Below are 18,239 nucleotides of genomic sequence, written 5' to 3'. Positions count from 1 at the left end.
GGAAACAAACAGCCCTGGAGGTGGACATTTCCAACAACCCCAAATGGTCACCCTCCCCAGCAGGACATCAGTAGAAAATACCTATAACTTAGAACTCATTGAAAAGCAGTGAAACTTTTTTTTTAATTGAAGGTGAAAACCAAAAGGAAGTTTAAAGAATATTCCAACTGAGCAGAGGGGGTGGTGGGATCACCCAAAAACACTACTGTGTGGTTATGGTCATTATAAGCATAAAATATATCTAAAATACTTCACTTTAATAAAAATAAAATAACAAAGTGATAGAAAAAAATAAAACAACAAAGTGATAGAGCCTGATGTGCACAGGACAAACAGAAGTGAAGTGAAGAAGAACAAGGGAAACTGCGCGGCCAGGATCTGTGCACACGCCTGGCTGGGTTTACCACCCCAACGAGGGCTTCGTGCCACACATGGACACTGTCAGCCCACTGGCCAGAGCCTGGCTGGGTTTACCACCCCTGCGAGGGCCTCATGCCATACACAGACACTGTCAGCCCAGAGGCCAGAGCTCCCCAAAGCCAGGGCTGCTGCCTGGAGAACAGGTACCCTTGGGGTGGGAGCGGCGCCCCCCACGAGCCGCGATGGGGCTGTGTGTGCTGTCAGCACCTGGCATTGCACATTCCACGTGTGTCCCAGGAGGACCCTGTGCAGGGACCGTTCCATGCTTTCCACATTTGCTTCTCCCACGAGCCATGATGGGGCTGCATGTGCCACCGGCACCTGGCATTGCACATTCCGTGTGTGTCCCAGGAGGACTCTGTGTGGGGACTGTTCCACACTTTCCACATTGGCTTCTCTGGTAGCAGGTAAGCTCCAGGATCCCGTCAGCACTGCCTCCTCGGGTGTCCTGAAATATTCAAAGAGTATGAACAGGTTAAAAGTTTTAACCCCTGAATAGCTGGGATGTAAAAAATGAAATCTAGCAAGTGATTAAACGAAATTACAGACCTAATTGCTTACACTTAAAATAATACTAAAGCAAATGTGAGATGATGTTTAACTTGGAGGACCAGCACCGTCGGCAACGTGGTTCTGTTCTAATTTTTCACCAGGGAGGGCTCTACATTCCAGGCTGTTCATGCAGCACGATTATGAAGTCCTCAGTGTCTGTGAAGTTCAAGTGTTTTAAATGGAGCAGAGGCCCCTCCAGGGATTGCCCACCCCATTTCCACCTCAGCCCTGTTGGCAAACCACCCCTGCTGCCATGAGCAGAGAGCAGGAGCTCCCACCTTCTGATGCAGCGGCTAGATACCAGGAGGGCCACGGAAGCTGGGTCCCTGAGAGACTCTGAACCTCAGATCCAACTGGGGGATGCCAGGTGCTAATGGGACTATGTGGCCCTAGGCAGAAACTGTGACTCCACGGGACTCTTCTCTTCTGCAACCTGCTCCAAGGCTGCCCCTGTGCAGAGCTCGGCCATGGGGCTGTGGCCCTGACCCCTCTGCCAGGCTGCCCACACCACTCCAGGGGACATGGTTTCCACTCTGGGCAGCTGGTGCATTGTGACCGTGGTGCAGGTGGGGCCTCTGGGCAGAGGACATCTGGGTAAACTGGGCTACAGCGGGGCCCAGAGTTCGGGATTGAGGGGAGGCCATGCCAGGTGACCTCTGCAAAGACCTGGGGAACTGCATGCAAAATCACAGAAAGAGAAGGATATGGTTCTTAACCAGCTTTCACCCTGTCTTACATCCTCTGTGTTTACTTCCCAGTTGATCTTTAATTTCAGTTGCCAAAGCAGCTGTTTGCACCACGCAGATGAGTCCCAGGGGCCTCAGACCCGCCCAGCCGCCCGCCCAGGGTGAGAATTGAGGCTGCGGCCGGGCTGGGCAGATGGGGTCGGGGGGCACAGCTCACAGGGGCCCCCACACTCCGCACTGCCAAGTCCTCTTTTTCCAGAAGTCCCAAGCTAACTGGAAGAAAGAAAAATGGAGAGAGAGAAAGAAAGAGGGGTGAAAAAATACAGTCATAAATCTGGGACCTGTTTTTATTGGTGCTTCTATTTCAGATTTCCAGTTTGGAAAAATACTTTTTTATGCATCCGAGGCACCTTGGTGATGGTGAAATGATGATGATAAATGCAAAAAGTTTTTTAAAGTCCTTTTTATGCCCAGGAGAACAAAGCCCGGTACAGTGCAGCCGCCTCAGGGCCTCTGTCTCCCTTAAAGAGGGTTGGCTTTCCAGTTTAACTTTGCCCCATGCCTGCGTGCTGGTGTGCCTATGCCAGGATGCCCTCGGTGCCCTGAGACCCCGTCCACGCCTGGCTGCGCCTCCCAGGTTTGTCTTAGGGAGCGGAGGTTGGCCAGGCACCCTGTGGGAGGCTCAAGCAGGGAAAGTGCCTGTCGTTGGGGAATAACTCAGGGGAAGTGCTTTCAGATGAACTTCAGGGAACAAGCGAAGAGTGTGGACACTGGAGCAGGGGGGCGGTGAGGAGAACAAGCGAAGAGTGTGGACACTGGAGCACGGGGCGATGAGAAGAACAAGCGAAGAGTGTGGACACTGGAGCAGGGGGCGGTGAGAAGAACAAGCGAAGAGTGTGGACACTGGAGCAGGGGGCGGTGAGAAGAACAAGCGAAGAGTGTGGACACTGGAGCAGGGGGCGGTGAGAAGAACAAGCGAAGAGTGTGGACACTGGAGCAGGGGGCGGTGAGAAGACATTGCAAGGTCTGCCATCCGAAGGTGGGCTCTGCGTCCCCTGGGGTGGGAGGCCATGAACACAAGGCTGGGTTTGCACCTCAGGTTTGTGCCGGGTGATGGGACCTGCTGGGGCCTCCCTGCCCTGCCTGTGAAGAGACTGTTTTTGCTGTGAGTGTGCGTGCCTGGTGGTTCTGCTGCGCCTGCATAGGTGGGTTTAATTGGCTCCAGCTGCACTGGCAGCTCCTCTCCCCCACTACAATGTGGCGCATGGAGTTATGGGTGGAGCCCTTTGAAGCAGCTGCAAGTCATTCCATCGTATAAACTGAAATAAGAAGAGGGTGAAAAATCCAAGCCTGTGACTCTGCCCGCTCCACAGCTGTGCTCACACAGCTCCATGAGACGGCCGCCCAAACAAAGCTACCTCCATGGGCCTTGGCCAGCTGACAAGAGGAAGGGAAGGAGATTACTCTAAGCCCCAGGTATTCTGGTGAGCTGGAAGCTGGCCGGGAGGGCTGGGAGCCAGTGACACCTCCAGCCAGCAGGCCTGTGAGGAGGCCCTGTCCCGGTGAGTATGCCCAGGGGCGAGGGGTGTCCGGCCACCACCGACCACCAGCTGCCCAGGAGGCAGAGGTGACCCGAGAGGGGGCTGCTCAGTTCAGGGAGGAGCCCAGCCCCCAACACAGGGCATGGATGGAATCTCTCGAGGTTCCCCGGGCATCCTGCCCACCCAAGCTGACTGCTAAGGTCATCGAAATGGAGCAGGAGCCCAGGCCTAGAGTGTCCAGGCCAAGTGACCACCATGAGTGCCTGAGAGGCCGAATGTGCAGGCTGGCTCCCGGGGCTTCTCACCTGAGCCTTCCCACCCCCTTGCCTCCACGTCTGAGAATACCCGGCGCCCCAGCATGGCCTTGGGGAGGCAGCGGTGCTGAGCACATGGGGCCAAGAGGATGGCTCTGAGCCAGTCGGGTGCTGGGACAGTGGCTGGCAGGGGATCCATTTGGAGAAGAGCCCACTGCTCTGAGCAGCTCCAGCTGCAGCTCCCGCCGCCCTCTTGTGAGGGCCTGCCTGGGCCCATGTCCAAATCCCAGCACCGCAGGCCAGACGGCCGGCAGGTCTCACGGGGTGAGCACAGCAAAGGCCGCTTTTACACGGGGCCCCCTCCAAGAGCTGCTGCCCGAGAGGGAGCGTGGCCCACAGAGACCCCCTGGACTTGGCCTCTGGGGTCCACCTGGTGGCTTCTGAGGGTGCTGCCCGACCAGAAGCTCGAATCCTGCTGGCTGCACTGTCCTGAGGCACAGCCAACACCCACTCCTGCCTCCAGCCCGATGTCCCTTCCCACTGTTAGCGAGGCCTGAGGGACGAAGGGACCACCACAGTGCGGTGGGAAAGAGAAAGCCCTCGGCTTCACCCTGGGTATGTTGTGGAGACGCAGACTCATCTGAGGTCAGACGAGGGCACTGGACTTGCCGAGGTGTCCACACTCAAAAGGAGCATCTGGAGCGGGGGTTGGCATGAGGGGTTCAGGGGCTTCCTGGGAGCAGTTGCAGCTGACAGAGCTCTATGGAAATCAGACGTGACCTCGGGGACCGCCGGCCTGTGGGGTGTGCACCAGAATCCCACACTGCGGGAGCCCAGCCTTCCTCTCACTGGGTGGCAGTGGCTGGGCTCACATACACCCTAGCAGCGTCCAGCTCCCCTGTCAAGGAGAGACCCCTCCCCAGACTGGGCTGCGGGGCCAGCGCCAGCAGTGACAGGGTCCATCCTCACTGTCTCTTGAAGGGCCAGGCCTGCCCTGAGACTTCGATCTCGGGGACGACAGCCACCAGCTGGATGAACTGGCCCCATGTCCTTCCTACTCCTCACCTCCCTTCTCTTGCTGGGACTTCACGAGAGAGCCTGAGTTACTGAGTCGATGGGAAGCAGAAAAGACTCCCACGCAGCTCGGGCCCCTGTGGCAGGACCAGGAACGAGGGAGAGGTAGCACTTTGCCAGGGCGCTCACAGACACCAGGTTTGCTCCCCATGCACTGTCGTCCGTGCTGCGCCGCAGGGGCCAGGCAGCCACAGGCATTGTTGGGGCCCCGAGCCGGTCAGGCTGGAGTCAGGTCCCACTAAGCCACACGTGCCTCTTGCTTGGGGTGGGGGCTGAGGGGTGTCTTCCTGCTGCAGGGCTGCAGCTGGTGCCTGGTTCACTCTGTCCAGACGCAGCTCTGGGCTTGCAGCCTCTGCTGCCCTGATGGGACAGCAACCTGGGCATCGCTGGAGGCTCTGAGGTCTGCACAGGGCACCATCCTGTATTCTGTAGGGTCCAGAGACCCGGAGAGGGAGGCTGGCCCAGTGCCCTGGTGGGAGAAAGGCCAGTGATGTCATCGGGGTGCTGAGGCTGGCAACCGCCTTCTACTGGACGTTACTGCTGAGAACCAGCCAGGTGCCTGCACTCACTGCTGTGAGTAATTGCCCAGTGGCCCATGAGGTGCTGGCAGTCCCTCCATTTACGAGTTAGGAAACAGGCACAGAGAGACCAGGTGGCCTGTCCCGGCAGCACTGCTCTGGCTCTTGACTCCCATAGCAGCAGCAAAACCGCTAAAATCAATATAGATTTATCCGTTCTCACCAGGCTGTGGGCGCCTTGCAGGTCTGCGCTCCTAGCTGGGGGCCCAGGGAGACTCTGCTTCCAGGATTGCCCGAGTGTGGGAGGAACCCAGCTGCCAGCTGCAGGACTGAGGTCCCATCTCCACCCTGGCCTCTCACAGGGCCCTAAGGCCTGCCAAGCAGCAAGCAATGCCACACCTCAATCTCTCATTCTGCTTTCCGGTTCCCTGGACCCCCAGCACAATCTCCGGTGATTACCAGGTAATTCCTGTCCCAAGGCAGTGGTGCTGAGTGTCCTAACACAGTTGCCATGTGGCTCTGTGTCCTGTGCACGGGCCAGGGGTTTGAGTGGGCATCAGCAATGCTCGTGTCAGAGACCCTCCACCACGACCTGGCCACCGTGAGCACAGCTCCGTGGCCAGCGCTAGAAATGGCGTCTCCTGCCTCCAGCTGTGTGACTCGGAGAAACAGGAACCTCTCCATCCTCACTGTCCGTCCACATATCCAGGGCTGTCCACGTGCAGCCACACCATGCGCTCGCCGTGTGGCCTGTCGAGAACACAGCGTCCCCCTGCCCCTGGGTGGTCTCCCAGGCATGCATGGCCACGGAGCACGGGAATGTGCGCCCCTGCCGGCAGCGCACGGGAAGACTGCATGTCGGGTTCTGAGGCTTCCTATGAAAGAGAGAACCTGAAATATCTAATTTTTTACGTTGATTACAGATTTAAATGATAAATTTTTTATAGATTGGGTTTAACAAAATATTAAAACTGATGACACCTATTGGCCCGGCACAGTGTCTCACGCCTGCAATCCCAGCACTTTGGGAGGCCGAGGCGGGCAGATCACGAAGTCAGGAGATCGAGACCATCCTGGCTAACAAAGTGAAACCCCATCTCTACTAAAAATACAAAAAACTAGTGAGTCGTGGTGGCGGGCGCCTGTAGTCCCAGCTACTCTGGAGGCTGAGGCAGGAGAATGGCGTGAACCCAGGAGGCGGAGCTTGCAGTGAGCCAAGATTGCGCCACTGCACTCCAGCCTGGGAGACAGAGCAAGACTCCGTCTCAAAAAAAAAAAAACAAAAAAAAAAACTAATGACCCCTGTTTTTTATTTGTTTCTTAACGTGGACATTAGAAACCTTAAAATTGCTTATGTGGTTCCCATTAGATTTCCATCAGACAGCGTGTGTCTAGAAAATGGCTATAAAGTGTTCTACCTCCTGCTGATTTTATTGGAATCGTGTCTGATCTGCAGGACTAAACTTGTGGTCCAGGGAACTGTCCACACTGGAGCACACAGAGTTGCTGAGGAGCGGGTTGGTTGTTGGTTTGGTTTGGTTTCCAATTTTTGAAAATTTAATATGGAAAGATTTTGAGGTCATGCATGGTCTACAAATGACGTTTCTGTCCCGATTCAGGATGGGTGCTCACACACCTGAGTCCACCCACACAGGCCTGTGAGTAACACGCACGTGTGTACCTGAGCATGTATGTACCTGAGCACATGTGTACGTGAGCACGTGTGGCGGTACCAGCACAGGGATGAGCTGTGGCCTCACAGGCTTCTCGCTGCTGCAGCTGGACGTGCCACTGTGAACGGTCGGGGCAGGGGCCTCCTGCCCTCCTGCTGTGTGTGGCAGCCACAGGTCCCTGTGCCTGCAGCCTGAGACAGGTGCCCAGAGTTGCTGCCTGGGGGTGAGTGAGTTCTGCTGGAGGAAATGATGTAGAACTGCGAGGATGCCGCAAGAAGGCAACAGCAGAGTCAGAAGTTCAGGAGAAGAAGACAGAGGTAACAGGGAATTGCTCCTCAGCAACGACACGTGAGAGCCGCGTGTGCCGTGATCCCAGGCAGCTGCGGCTGCACGGATGCCACGTGGCGAGGAACCCGGCTTCCGGACCTGCCCTCAAGGGCTGAGCCTCTCACGCCCAGCCTCATTCCTCCCCATCTTGGGGGTGCCGCTCTCGTGCTGCACAGGGTCCACCAGCTGTGCAAAGCCTGTCTTCATTTTGTTAGTCAAAGTCCTAGGATGGGGGCCTGCCCACCCATGTCACCCTGCGATGAGGACAGCAGGGATGGAGCCTTCCTTGGTCTGAGCTTGGGGCTGCAGCCCTGCGGCCTCTCCCACTCTATATGCACAGCTGCGGTTCTCTGCTGGGTAGTCCTAGTGGACCCAGGGGGCCTTGACCTGGCTGAACAGAGCCCTGCATGTGAAGTGCTGTCATGCAGCCTCAACACAGAACCTCCTAAAACACTGCAGAGGCTCCAGGCTCACACGACACCCGAGCCAGCACTGCCAGGAGCCAGGGCCCAGGAAGGGCGTTGCCGGAACAAGTGCTGGCCCCTCACCCCTGTGTCTCCAGCGGGGCCACATCATGCATGTCACAGATGACGGCCCTGGTACTTGGGTCAACACCCTGTGTTCACACGTACTGAAGCTGTGAGTCAGGTAGGGGACGGGGGTTGGGACTGCCCGCTGCCTGTTCCCTCAGTGGGAGAACCTGGCCTGCACCCGGAGCTGCACTGCTGCCCTCACCCCAGGGCCTCCCGGAGAGGACAGAGCCACCAGCAAACAGCTTTTCCCTCACAGCCCAGGGAGGCCTGCACACCCTCCGCAGAAGTCTCGGTCATCCCCATTTCTAAGTGCCCCGCCATAGGCAGCCCTCGGGAGCCCCCATGTGTCGGCCACCACCTTGGAGGGCTTGGCATGGACAGTAGGCCATAGTGGGGGCATCCGGGGTGTCCCATGGGGACCAGTGGGGGGCCAGCTGCCCCAAAGCATGGGCTGACTCCTCCCTCCCCCAACATGCTGCAGTTCCCACTTTGTTAAGCCCTTGGGATGCAGCTGATTAAAGAGCCGTTTGGGTTAAACGAGATCCTGGTCTGAAAATGCAGATGCGTCTGGATTATCAAAAGGCCATTAGTCACCCACGCGTTAGTCTGAGTAAGTTTAGTCTGCTTGATTTTACTTCTGCTGGTCTGACTTTTGGATGGGGGTCTAGGGAGGAGCTTCTGGAGCTCCAGCAACCCCGAGGGATGGACTGAGGGTCTGTGCCCCCCTCACCTGCTTGGTCCTGCCCCTCAAGGCCTTCCTGAGCCCCAGGCTTGTGTGGACACAGGGAAGCCCTGCTGGAGGGCCCTCTTTACATGGGGAGGCCTGAGCCCTGAGCAGTCAAGGAAGTTTTGGAAGTGAGTAGCTATCGCTTCTCCACCTGCTCCTGCCTGGACAGCGCCCTTCAGAACTTAAGCCCGTCCATGAGACAGCACCTATGAGGGCCAGACGCTGAGTCACTCCATGAAGGCCAAAGGTGAGCACACAGGGATTTCTCTCTCAAGACACAGTGCGAGTAGCAAGTGCAGACGTGGGTGTTGACACACAGGCACACATATGCACACACACATGCCCACATGGCACACATGTACATGTGCACTATACACATGCACACGCACATACAGCATACATATGCACATATGCACACATGCACACAAATATGCTCACATGCACAGTGCATACACGGCATACATATGCTCACATGCTTGTGCACATGGCATACATATGCTCACATGCACAGTGCACGTGCACATGGCATACATATACGCACATGCACAGTGCACATGCACACACGGCATTCATATGCTCACATGCTTGTGCACATGGCATACATATGCTCACATGCACAGTGCACATGCACATGGCATACATATACGCACATGCACAGTGCACATGCACACACGGCATTCATATGCTCACATGCTTGTGCACATGGCATACATATGCTCACATGCACAGTGCACGTGCACATGGCATACATATACGCACATGCACAGTGCACATATGCACACATGGCATACATATGCTCACATGCTTGTGCACATGTATACAGCATATGCTCATGCTTGTGCACATGGCATACATATGCTCACATGCAGTGTGCACACAGCATACATATGCTCACATGCACAGTGCACACATGCACATGGCATACATATGCTCACACACACAGTGCACATGCACACATGGCATACATATGCTCACATGCACGGTGCACATGCACATGGCATCCATATGTTCACACGTGCACACATACCATTCACATGTATATGCACTCGGCTCGTACACACATGCCACCTACATGCCACCACATGCACACAGGTGCACATTTGCAGGCTCACACACTTCCTGATGGCTGTGTGGGTGCCACGCCAGTCCTTCCTCCCTGGGGCACTCCTGTCCCTCTGTATTTTGGTTGTGCCCTGGGAGCCGAGAAGGCTCTGGCCTGTTTTTACTGGGATTCAGATGCATTGTGGACTGCAGAACTGTGTCAACCCCACCCATTTTCTCCACAAATGTTCTTTACTAAGAGAAACTTAATTGAGAACATTAAGCAGAAACCGAAGAGATTGTCGACTTAATAGTGGGAATGGCCCTGGTACACCTCGTTCTGAGGCGTGGGGCGAGTCATTAGGCTCCTGCCTCAGCTTCCCCTCTGTGGGTCGGTGGCATGGCCTGTGTGGGCTCTCAGGAGATTAATGCTATGAACCCCCATGGGAGGGGCTGCTCTGTGCTATTTTGGCAGGTTTTTCATCACCTCGAAGGGGCCTGGAGTTGGGAGAGAAAGAACAAAATGAAAAGGTGCCTTTGATGACAGCCGCCAGCCCGAGCCCCGAGCCGTTCTCTCTGGGAGCTGCAGGAGCCATGGCCACATGCGCTGCAGAGGGGCTGCCTGTGTGCAGCCTGAGGACACGGAGGCTCCACATGCAGCCAGACGGAGCGGCCCCGTGGCTCTCCACAGCCCCAACCCGTGCCCCTGCACCGAGCTCAGGGAGGACACTACCTTCTAGAACGGATGCCAGCCCCACAGACGCACCTTGGAATCCCCTTGGAGCCCACAGGAACCACTTTTTTCTGCTTAACTCATTGTCTTATGGTCCTGGGGCTGCCAGGTCAATGTTGCACAATGTTCCATGGGGCTCTGGGGCCCTTGGCATCCTTCACTGCTGTGGGGGACTTAACAACTTATCCTCTCAGAACCCTGGAGGCCAAAGTCTGAAACCCCAGTGCGATAGGGCGTGGGGAGGGTATGCTCCCCGGGTGCTCCTGTTGTGGGCAGGATGTGCCCCCCGGGTGCTCCTGGGTCCTCCTAGGTGCGGGCAGGGCGTGCGTGCTCCTCCGGTGCTCCTGGGCATGGGAAGGACGTGCTCCCCGGGTGCTCCTGGTGGCTCCTAGCCACCTGTCCCAGCACCTGCTGCTCTTGGCTTCCCTGGCTTGTACTGCTGCTCCAACCTTACCCTCTGCCTCCCACGGCACCATGTTGGTCTCTCTCAGGAGGATGCCTGTTCCTGGACTTGGGTCACCCCCAGTGCCTATCTTGACCACATCTGCAGGATCCTGTTTCCAAATGAGGTCCCACTCTCAGGTCTCAGGGGCTGGGACTTCCTTCCACACACTTCCACATTTGAATCCACAGCTCCCCGCCGTGTTCCCATCTTTCCCTGCTCTGGAGTTCACACTTTTCTGGTGCAGAGATGGCCCTCAGGCCCTAGCCCCAAAGGCCTCGTCTACACTGCACTCCCTGGTGGTGGTCAACCAAGCTGCACCTTGAACCTCGGAGCTCTGGAGGGACCGACGCCTTGTGGTGGGTCCAGGTGGCCTGAGGGCTAGAGAGGTAGAGCTTGTGTAGATGGGAAACCCCAGCTGGGAGCAGGCCGGCTGGGCAGGAGGGGCCGGGAGCCAAGCTGCAGGGCTCGGGGAGGCTTGCGCCCACGTGAGCAGGACCCACGCTGCTTGCTCTCCTGCCACTCCTGCCGGCACTGGGTGTGCTGGGGGCCGGGCCAGTGTATCCACTGCTCCAAGAGGCACTTGCTCCTCCTCTCCACTACAGCGCCCCTGCATGCCCCCCGTGATGTCACATGCCTCCACATGCTCCCCATGTCCCCCCATGTCCCCCTGGCCCCCACATGCCCCATCCCCATGTGCTCCCATGTGGCACCTCCCAGCTCACCTGGACACATGAGTCTCGGGGTAACCAGCCCCCCTGCAGAAGCTCAGACAGCAAGTGGGAGTCAGCAGCCAGGCAGGAAACTCGGGCTTTGTGCTTGGAGGGAAGCCCACCCGATAGGAAAATGCTTTCGAAGCTTGTGGATCGGAGAGGTCAGTGGTGCACCGGGTGGTCAGGACGATCAGTCAGGACGATCAGCCCCATTTCTCAGGTAAGAAAACCAGGCGCCAAAACTTTCAGCAACTTGCGTACAGCAGCAGGTGGGTCACCCACCAGCAGCAGAACCAGTGCAACCCCGGCAGGTCCGGGGCTGGAGGCGCCCCTGCACCCCACACCTCCCCTAAACCCCCCCACCCTGCACAACCCTGCTCCATGCACCCAGCACCATTGCATCCCACACGCTCCTGCAACCCCCGCCCCGCACACCCCATGCCCCACACACCCAGCATCCTGCACCCAGCAGCCCCCGCCCCACACTCCATAACCCCCGCACCTGCTGTGCCCCTGCACACTCCCACACCCCACACTCCTGCACCCCATACCCTTGTACCCCATACCCTCATCCCCACTCTGCACCACTGCACCCTGGCCAAGGCCCGCAGGTGCCAGGGCAGCAGGGAGCCCCTGTCACAGCAGTGAAGGATGCCAAGGACACCACAGTCCCACACTGTGGACACCCTGGACTCTGGTTGCTGTGCCAAGCCCTGGGGGTGCCTCCCTGCCTGTGTCCTCTGCTCTGAGCCTGGCCCCCTCTGGCGGGGTTCGGGTTCCTGGTAGGAGCCCAGCTTGCCTGGCTCCAGCACTCCCTCAGGGACTCCTACACCACACCCAGGCTCCGTGCAGGCCTAGCACGCCCCTCCCAGCCCTCGTGGCCAGAGAAGGGAATGGCTTTCAAAAGAGGAGCCCCTTGGAGTCCAAGATTCTTCAAAGCTTCCAAAAGAAGTTCTGTATTTTGGACATCAGTTTCTTTCAAATAACTCATTTTGTGAAACACATATGACAATTGTAGGATGGAAAAAGGCATGCAGAGCTGTGACACTTTCTTTTAGAGGTGCAGTACAGCACGTCCATGTCCTCCCAACACCACAAGTGCAGCCGTACCGAAGCCAGGGAAGCAGGTGCGTTCCTCCACGGGTCCTGGTTTAAAGCAGGCAGAAACGCCACGGCTCGGGATTGAGGTGGTAATGGACATCCCAGTCCTCAGGTGGGGTTAAGTCCTCCTCCTGCACAGACCGTGCTGGGGGCATGCCTCCCTCCCACGATGCTGGGGGGACTTTGCAGTGCCCCCCAGGAAGCACTGGTGGGGCAGGCTGCAGGAGCCAAGGCCAGGGTCCTGGCACGGGACTACGGGGCCCTTGGCATCCTTCACTGCTGTGACGGGCTCCCTGCTGCCCTGGCCCCTGCGGGCCTTGGCCAGTCCCCAACGCCAGGTTGTGGTAGTGGAGACCTGGGGGTGGTCAGCGGCCCCCTGTGGAGGTTCTGCCATGTGTGTCAGGGCCCCAAGCAGGGCTGCACCCAGCACCATCGCAACCCACACGCTCCTGCAACCCCCTGCCCCGCACACCCCTTGCCCCACGCCCTCACACACCCAGCATCCTGCACCCAGCAGCCCCCCACGGAGGCTCTGTCCCCACTGATCATTAGCGCAGACACACATCCACGGGAGGGGCTATCGTTTTCCCCACCGTCCAATGAGGAAACCAACCAAGACAGACTCAGCACCGAGCAGGAGTCAAACCCTGGTGGAGGTGGATTTTCTTCACCGTGGCACAGTCCTGCTCAGTCCCTGGACTGCCCCCTGCACCCAGCAGCACAGGCTACAGAGACCAGGAGATGCGGGCAGGAGCTTCCCCCTCGCCTGCCTCACTCCTGCCCACCCAGTGGGCGCCCCGTAGATGGGAGTCGCTCTCCGCCTGGCACTTGGACTGCTGGGCTGAGTCATGGCTGCAGGCAGCGGCTCAGTGGCATCTCCCAGGTGCCACCACAGGGACACCCTCCGTGTCTCCAGGCTGTGCTGTGGCTCCGCGGAGCCAAGTTTCCCCACACCACTGAGTCGGGGGCTGCGGTGGCTGGACCTGGGCCCGGCTGCTCGGATGCTGGAACGCTGCTCTCAGCCTGGAGGCTGGCAGGCCTGCCAGGGGCCAACGGGCATCGCCCGCCTGAAGCTCTTTGCCTTCGAGGGAGCTTCGGCACCAGCCAGGGGCAGTTGATGAGAAATTCAGAGACACGTGCGGACTTCTCTGTGTCTTCTGAACAGCCACCGTCTCACCCGCCTCTGGTCAGAGGACTCTGGAAACCCTGCGTTTCTGGTATGTGTAGAAAACCGACACGCTAAGCCGCAAAGCCGCCCCCTTCAAGACGCAGCACACACGAGGCTTGCCCTGCCACAAGCACTGGTACCAGCTCACTTTCCACTCTGCTCGGCGGGACTGCCGGCCGGGCCGAGTGCGCAGCTGCACAGAGGTTTAGAGTGAGGCCTTCGCCTCGCTCTCTGGTCCAAGAGTTACAGCATCTGGTGAAGTGTCTCTTTTTCCTTTTTTGGACAGTTAAGCTACAGCAATGGGCCAGCTGGCACCAGTGTGGAGAGACAGGTATTCCTCACTTTGTGGCACCAGCGTGGTTCTGGCAAAGTTGCCTCTTTTCCAGTAAAACAAGTCTTCTCTCCCCACTGCCTTCCATTTTAGGACCAGAGGTTTGTCCCTGGGGAAGCAACCTCAATTACAGTGAGCTTTGCCTTCTGTGGAAAGAGCCCGGCCACCAGTGGCACAGAAGCCAGATGCTTGGCCATGCCCCCCACGAACCTCAGGACGCCCGTGCCCCACTCTGCCTCACCTGTACCGCTTCCCTCACCGCCACACTCAGTCCCTCAAAGTGCCCACTCCGCAGCTCCACGCCCCTGCCCGGTGCAGCCTCAGCCCTGTCCCACCTGCAGCGTGCCCAGCCCAAGTGCCCAAAACCCAGAGCCTCGGGCTCAGGGCAAAAGGAAGCCGCCCCGTTCCATCACACCAGGGTCCCCACTGCACTTGTTTAGAGCAGAGCGCAACTCTCCTTGCATCTGAGCCCCTTCACGCAGGTGACTCTGAGAGGCTCAGGACAGAGCATTGCAGGGGAGACAGAGGAGGAAGGACTCAGGCTGTGAAGAGGGACTCAGCCTCACCAAGCAGCCCATTCTATTCATTTAGCAAAACGGCCACCCACCCCCCCTCCCAGCCCCTGCTTGGGGAGAGACCACTGGGGCCGTCCCGTCCCCGACTTCTATTTTGTTTTCGCCAGAGCCGCCTCCAGCCTCCCTCTTCACTTTTTATGTCGACTCTGGGGCCCTGCTGGCTGAAAGTGAGTTCTGTTTTCCGGCAGCCTTGTGGCTTTTGGACTCGGCCTTGAAATTAGTTCATGGCGACCCAGGCACACATCGCGCTGGGAAGCCACGTGGGAGCCGTGCGGGTGGAGCGGCCGCCGCAGCCAGACTGAAATGTATCACAGCGCCTGGGCCTCGTCAGGCCTTTATGACAGAGTGTAAAGGGAATTGCTGCTTAGTCACCAATTTGCTTGGCAAGATCGGGTGGATCAGGAAACACATCAAAGGTCAGACAGTAGGAGTTTGTCTAGACACTCTATTTTGGACTCGACGCTCACCCGAGGTGTTTCTGTAGCAACCTTTACAACACTGCTGTTCCGGCAAAATCGGAGAAAACACTATCCCTCCTGTCAGCAGGTAGCGCCCGCTCTGAAAATCCTCGCCCCGTCGCCGGGTCTGCTGCGGCGCCTCCAACTCCATTTAGAACGAGGAAGCCCGTCGGGGAGGCCCCTGGGAGGGACCGGCTGCTTGGGCGGAGGCCAGGCCTCGGGAAGCTCGTCCAAGGCTCACGGGCAAAAGCGCCAAGAAATGGAAGTGGCTCATTTTTCCTCTGGGCCTGAGGGGAGGGTTTTGATTTTTACAGCCGCCCGCAGTCATTTCTCACAGGTTTGAAGCAGACGTTTCCAGGGAGGGAGGGAGAAGGGAGATGGGGAAGGGTGGGGAGACGCCTGAGGAGGCAGCCACCTCAGGGGATCCCTGAAAGCCTGGACGTGCTCTGCCCAGTGGTTCAGTCCCCTGGGGACACGTGGTCATGTCTGGAGGCATCTGTGGCTGTCACGGTCACGGTAGGGAGTGCTCCTGGTATCGAGGGGTGGGGCTGCTTCCTTCTGCCTGTCCCCGCTGCCCTCCCCATCCTCCATGTCTCACTCTTCATCGTGCCCGAGGGCCCTCTGCGAACCAGGAGAGGGGACGGCCAGGGCTTCGGCTTCCCTGCATTTCCCCGGGAGTGGGGGAGCCAGGAGCAGTCCGTGGGTTCCCTCTTCCTCCCGGGGCCCCGGCACCAGATCCCAGAGCGCCCTGCCACACAGTGGGTTCCCTGGCCTCGAAGCCCTCCTGGGGCCCTGCGGGGGAGGTACACAAAGGTGGCTCGACAGCTCCTTAGCACACGACCTCCAGCAACTTCAGCCTCCCCTGCCTCAGTTTCCTGAAGTCTGAAGGGAGGACGAGTGGCACGATGATTCCTGGGCAGAAACCTCAGGGCACGGTGACTGCAGGCCCCAGGCTTCTCTCCCACTGACTGCCCAGGGGAGTGAAAGTCCAGGACTCTGTGCATGCCTGGGGACCTGGGCAGTGGGGGCAGAACTGGGGACCTGGATGCAGCATCGGCCCACCTTGCTGGTGAGGGGTGCAGGCTCCCAGGCCCTGGCTTCCACATCCAGACACCACCCACACCCATGCAGGAGCAGGACTCGAACCCACCTCTCTCACCTCCTTGTGCTGCAGGGAACATTCGAGTCCTGATGTGGACTCTGTCTGACTGCAGCAGAAAATCCAGAGATGGCCTATGCCACCACTGTGACGGGCTCTGGCCAGAGAAGCAGGAGGGAGGTGGGTCCACAGCTGCTGTTTCTGAGCCGTGGCAGGGGCAGGGGCATCCAGAGAGCTCCCTGAGATGCAGCCTCTGCTTCAGCCCGACAGACATGTAGCTGCTTCTGGAGCACGCCCGGGGGACGCCCTTTCTTCCTATGGGATGCCAGCTAGACTTACTGTGCAGACAGGGCCTGAGCCAGACCAGAGGCACTGGCTTCTAGGCGTGGGACCTTCTTAGCGCAGGACCTTCTCAGCGCGGGACCTGTAGCTGCCTTTCCCACACTCACACAGGCTCCTCCCATTGTCCTAAGAACCCTGTGGTGGTGCAGGCAGGGGTTACCCAAATGCTGACCCATGTGAGTCCGACAGGAGCGCAGCGCCCGCCCGAGGGGCTTTGACCTCATGCTCGCCACTGTGATCATTGTCACTCACTGTTACTCAGAGCTGCTCTGTTTGGGAGGGGAAGCCACGCTGTGGAGGCTGAGGAGCAGCTGGGGCGCGTGCCTGGCCCTGCCCTCCAGCTGGCCTGCGTTCCATGCATGAGAGCCTTGCCTAGAAGTCCCTCGGGGTGGGGGGCCGCCTGAGCCCCCCACCTTGCAGCCCCCCTCATTCTCATGCAGTGGGTCCCCTTTGCTGTTGAACTTGCAGCTTCTGCAGGCAAGAACCAGGTGATGTCCCCTCTGTTCTCCAAGAGCAGTTGCGGAGGAACTTGGGGTAGAAGTGAATGAATGAGTGACAAACTGAGGATGCAGATGCCTTGACTGCAGAGGAGCAAAGACAGACATTTCATTTGACTGCTCGGAAACCACACAAGCAGGAAGAGAATGAAATGAAATATTTAAAGTGTTGAGAAAGGAAAAAACAGACCCCAATCTGGAATTCTGTACCCTGTGAAATTATCCTTTAAAGTGAAGGAGAAAAAAAAGACTTCCTCAGAAAAACAAAACTGAAGGGCATCAGTTGCCAGTAAACCTGCCCTGTGAGAAATGCGAAAGGAAGCTCTTTAGAGAGAAAGAGAATACTACTCAGCTCCAAAGACAGGAAGAATATTGGAGAAGGAAAAAGCAAAGTAAGATAAAAACACTTTGTTCTGATTCTCCACTGGTCTAATAGGTAAGTTTGTCCAAAGTAATAACAGCAACAATGCATCTGGTCATGTGTGCTTACATATGTTAAGTATGTATGCTAACATGTATATATGCATGCATACCTAGGTATGCTGATATGCAAGTGAAATCAATTGCAGCAATGACACAAAGGATGGGAGGAAAAAATTAAAGTGATTTTGTTATGAGAAGGTGTCACACTATCCATGAAGTGGTGTTGTATTATTTGAAAATGGGCCTGGATTCGTTGTTCATGTATGTTATAAACTTTAGGGCAACCATTAAAAAAAGTTAAAAAGTATAATTGATATGCTAATAAAGGAGTGAAAATGTAATCATATAAAATACTCAAAACCACAAATGACAGAAAAAGAAGACAAAAATAGGAACAGAGAACATGGGCAACAAATAGAAAATGGTAACAGACATGGTAGATATTAACCCAACTGTATCCATAATTACCTTGAATGTGAATACTGAAGATGCACAAGTTAAAAGATAGACTGTCCAGGAAACAAGACCAAACTATATATTGTCTATAAGAAACCCACTTTAAATATAAGTACATGTAGATTAAAAGTAACTGAATAGAGAAATTTATACCCTGCTAACACTAAGAAAGTGGGAGTAGCTATATTAATTTCAGACAGTACCTTCAGAGTGAGGAGAGGGTCAGGGATGAAGCAGAGCATTCAATAATGATAAAAGGGTCAATTCTCCAAAAAGATAACAATCCTGAAAGTGGGTGTGACTGCCAACAGAACATCAAACTACTTAAGGCAAAACGGATAGAAATACAAGGAGAAATAGATTAATCTACTATTAGAGTTGGAAACTTCAGTGTTTATCAGAAATGGATAGATCCAGTAGGCAAAAAAAAGAAAAAATCACTAAGGATAAAGTCAAACTCAACACCATCAACCAAATGAATATAATTGACATCTATAGACTATTTCATCCAACAGCAGAATAGCAACCTTCTTGAGCTCACCTGGAACATTCACC

The 18,239-nt window shown here is 56.7% G+C and overlaps 1 protein-coding gene across 1 annotated transcript in view; it reads right to left on the bottom strand.

Annotated features, from left to right (window-relative positions):
- Positions 1 to 371: 371 nt before the first annotated feature.
- LOC107128047 (uncharacterized) overlaps positions 372 to 18,239 on the bottom strand; it is a 95,050-nt gene continuing 77,182 nt past the window's right edge. Inside the window, exon 3 of the mRNA XM_065533590.2 lies at positions 372 to 868. Within this exon, the coding sequence (XP_065389662.1) occupies positions 512 to 868 (357 nt within the window). The 3' untranslated portion in view covers positions 372 to 511. The remainder of the gene's footprint in view (positions 869 to 18,239) is intronic.

This window comes from Macaca fascicularis, chromosome 18, assembly GCF_037993035.2.
Source record: "Macaca fascicularis isolate 582-1 chromosome 18, T2T-MFA8v1.1".
NCBI lineage: Eukaryota > Metazoa > Chordata > Mammalia > Primates > Cercopithecidae > Macaca > Macaca fascicularis.
The sequence above is the reverse complement of the archived record's forward strand: the minus strand, read 5'-3'. Positions and strand labels throughout refer to the sequence as shown.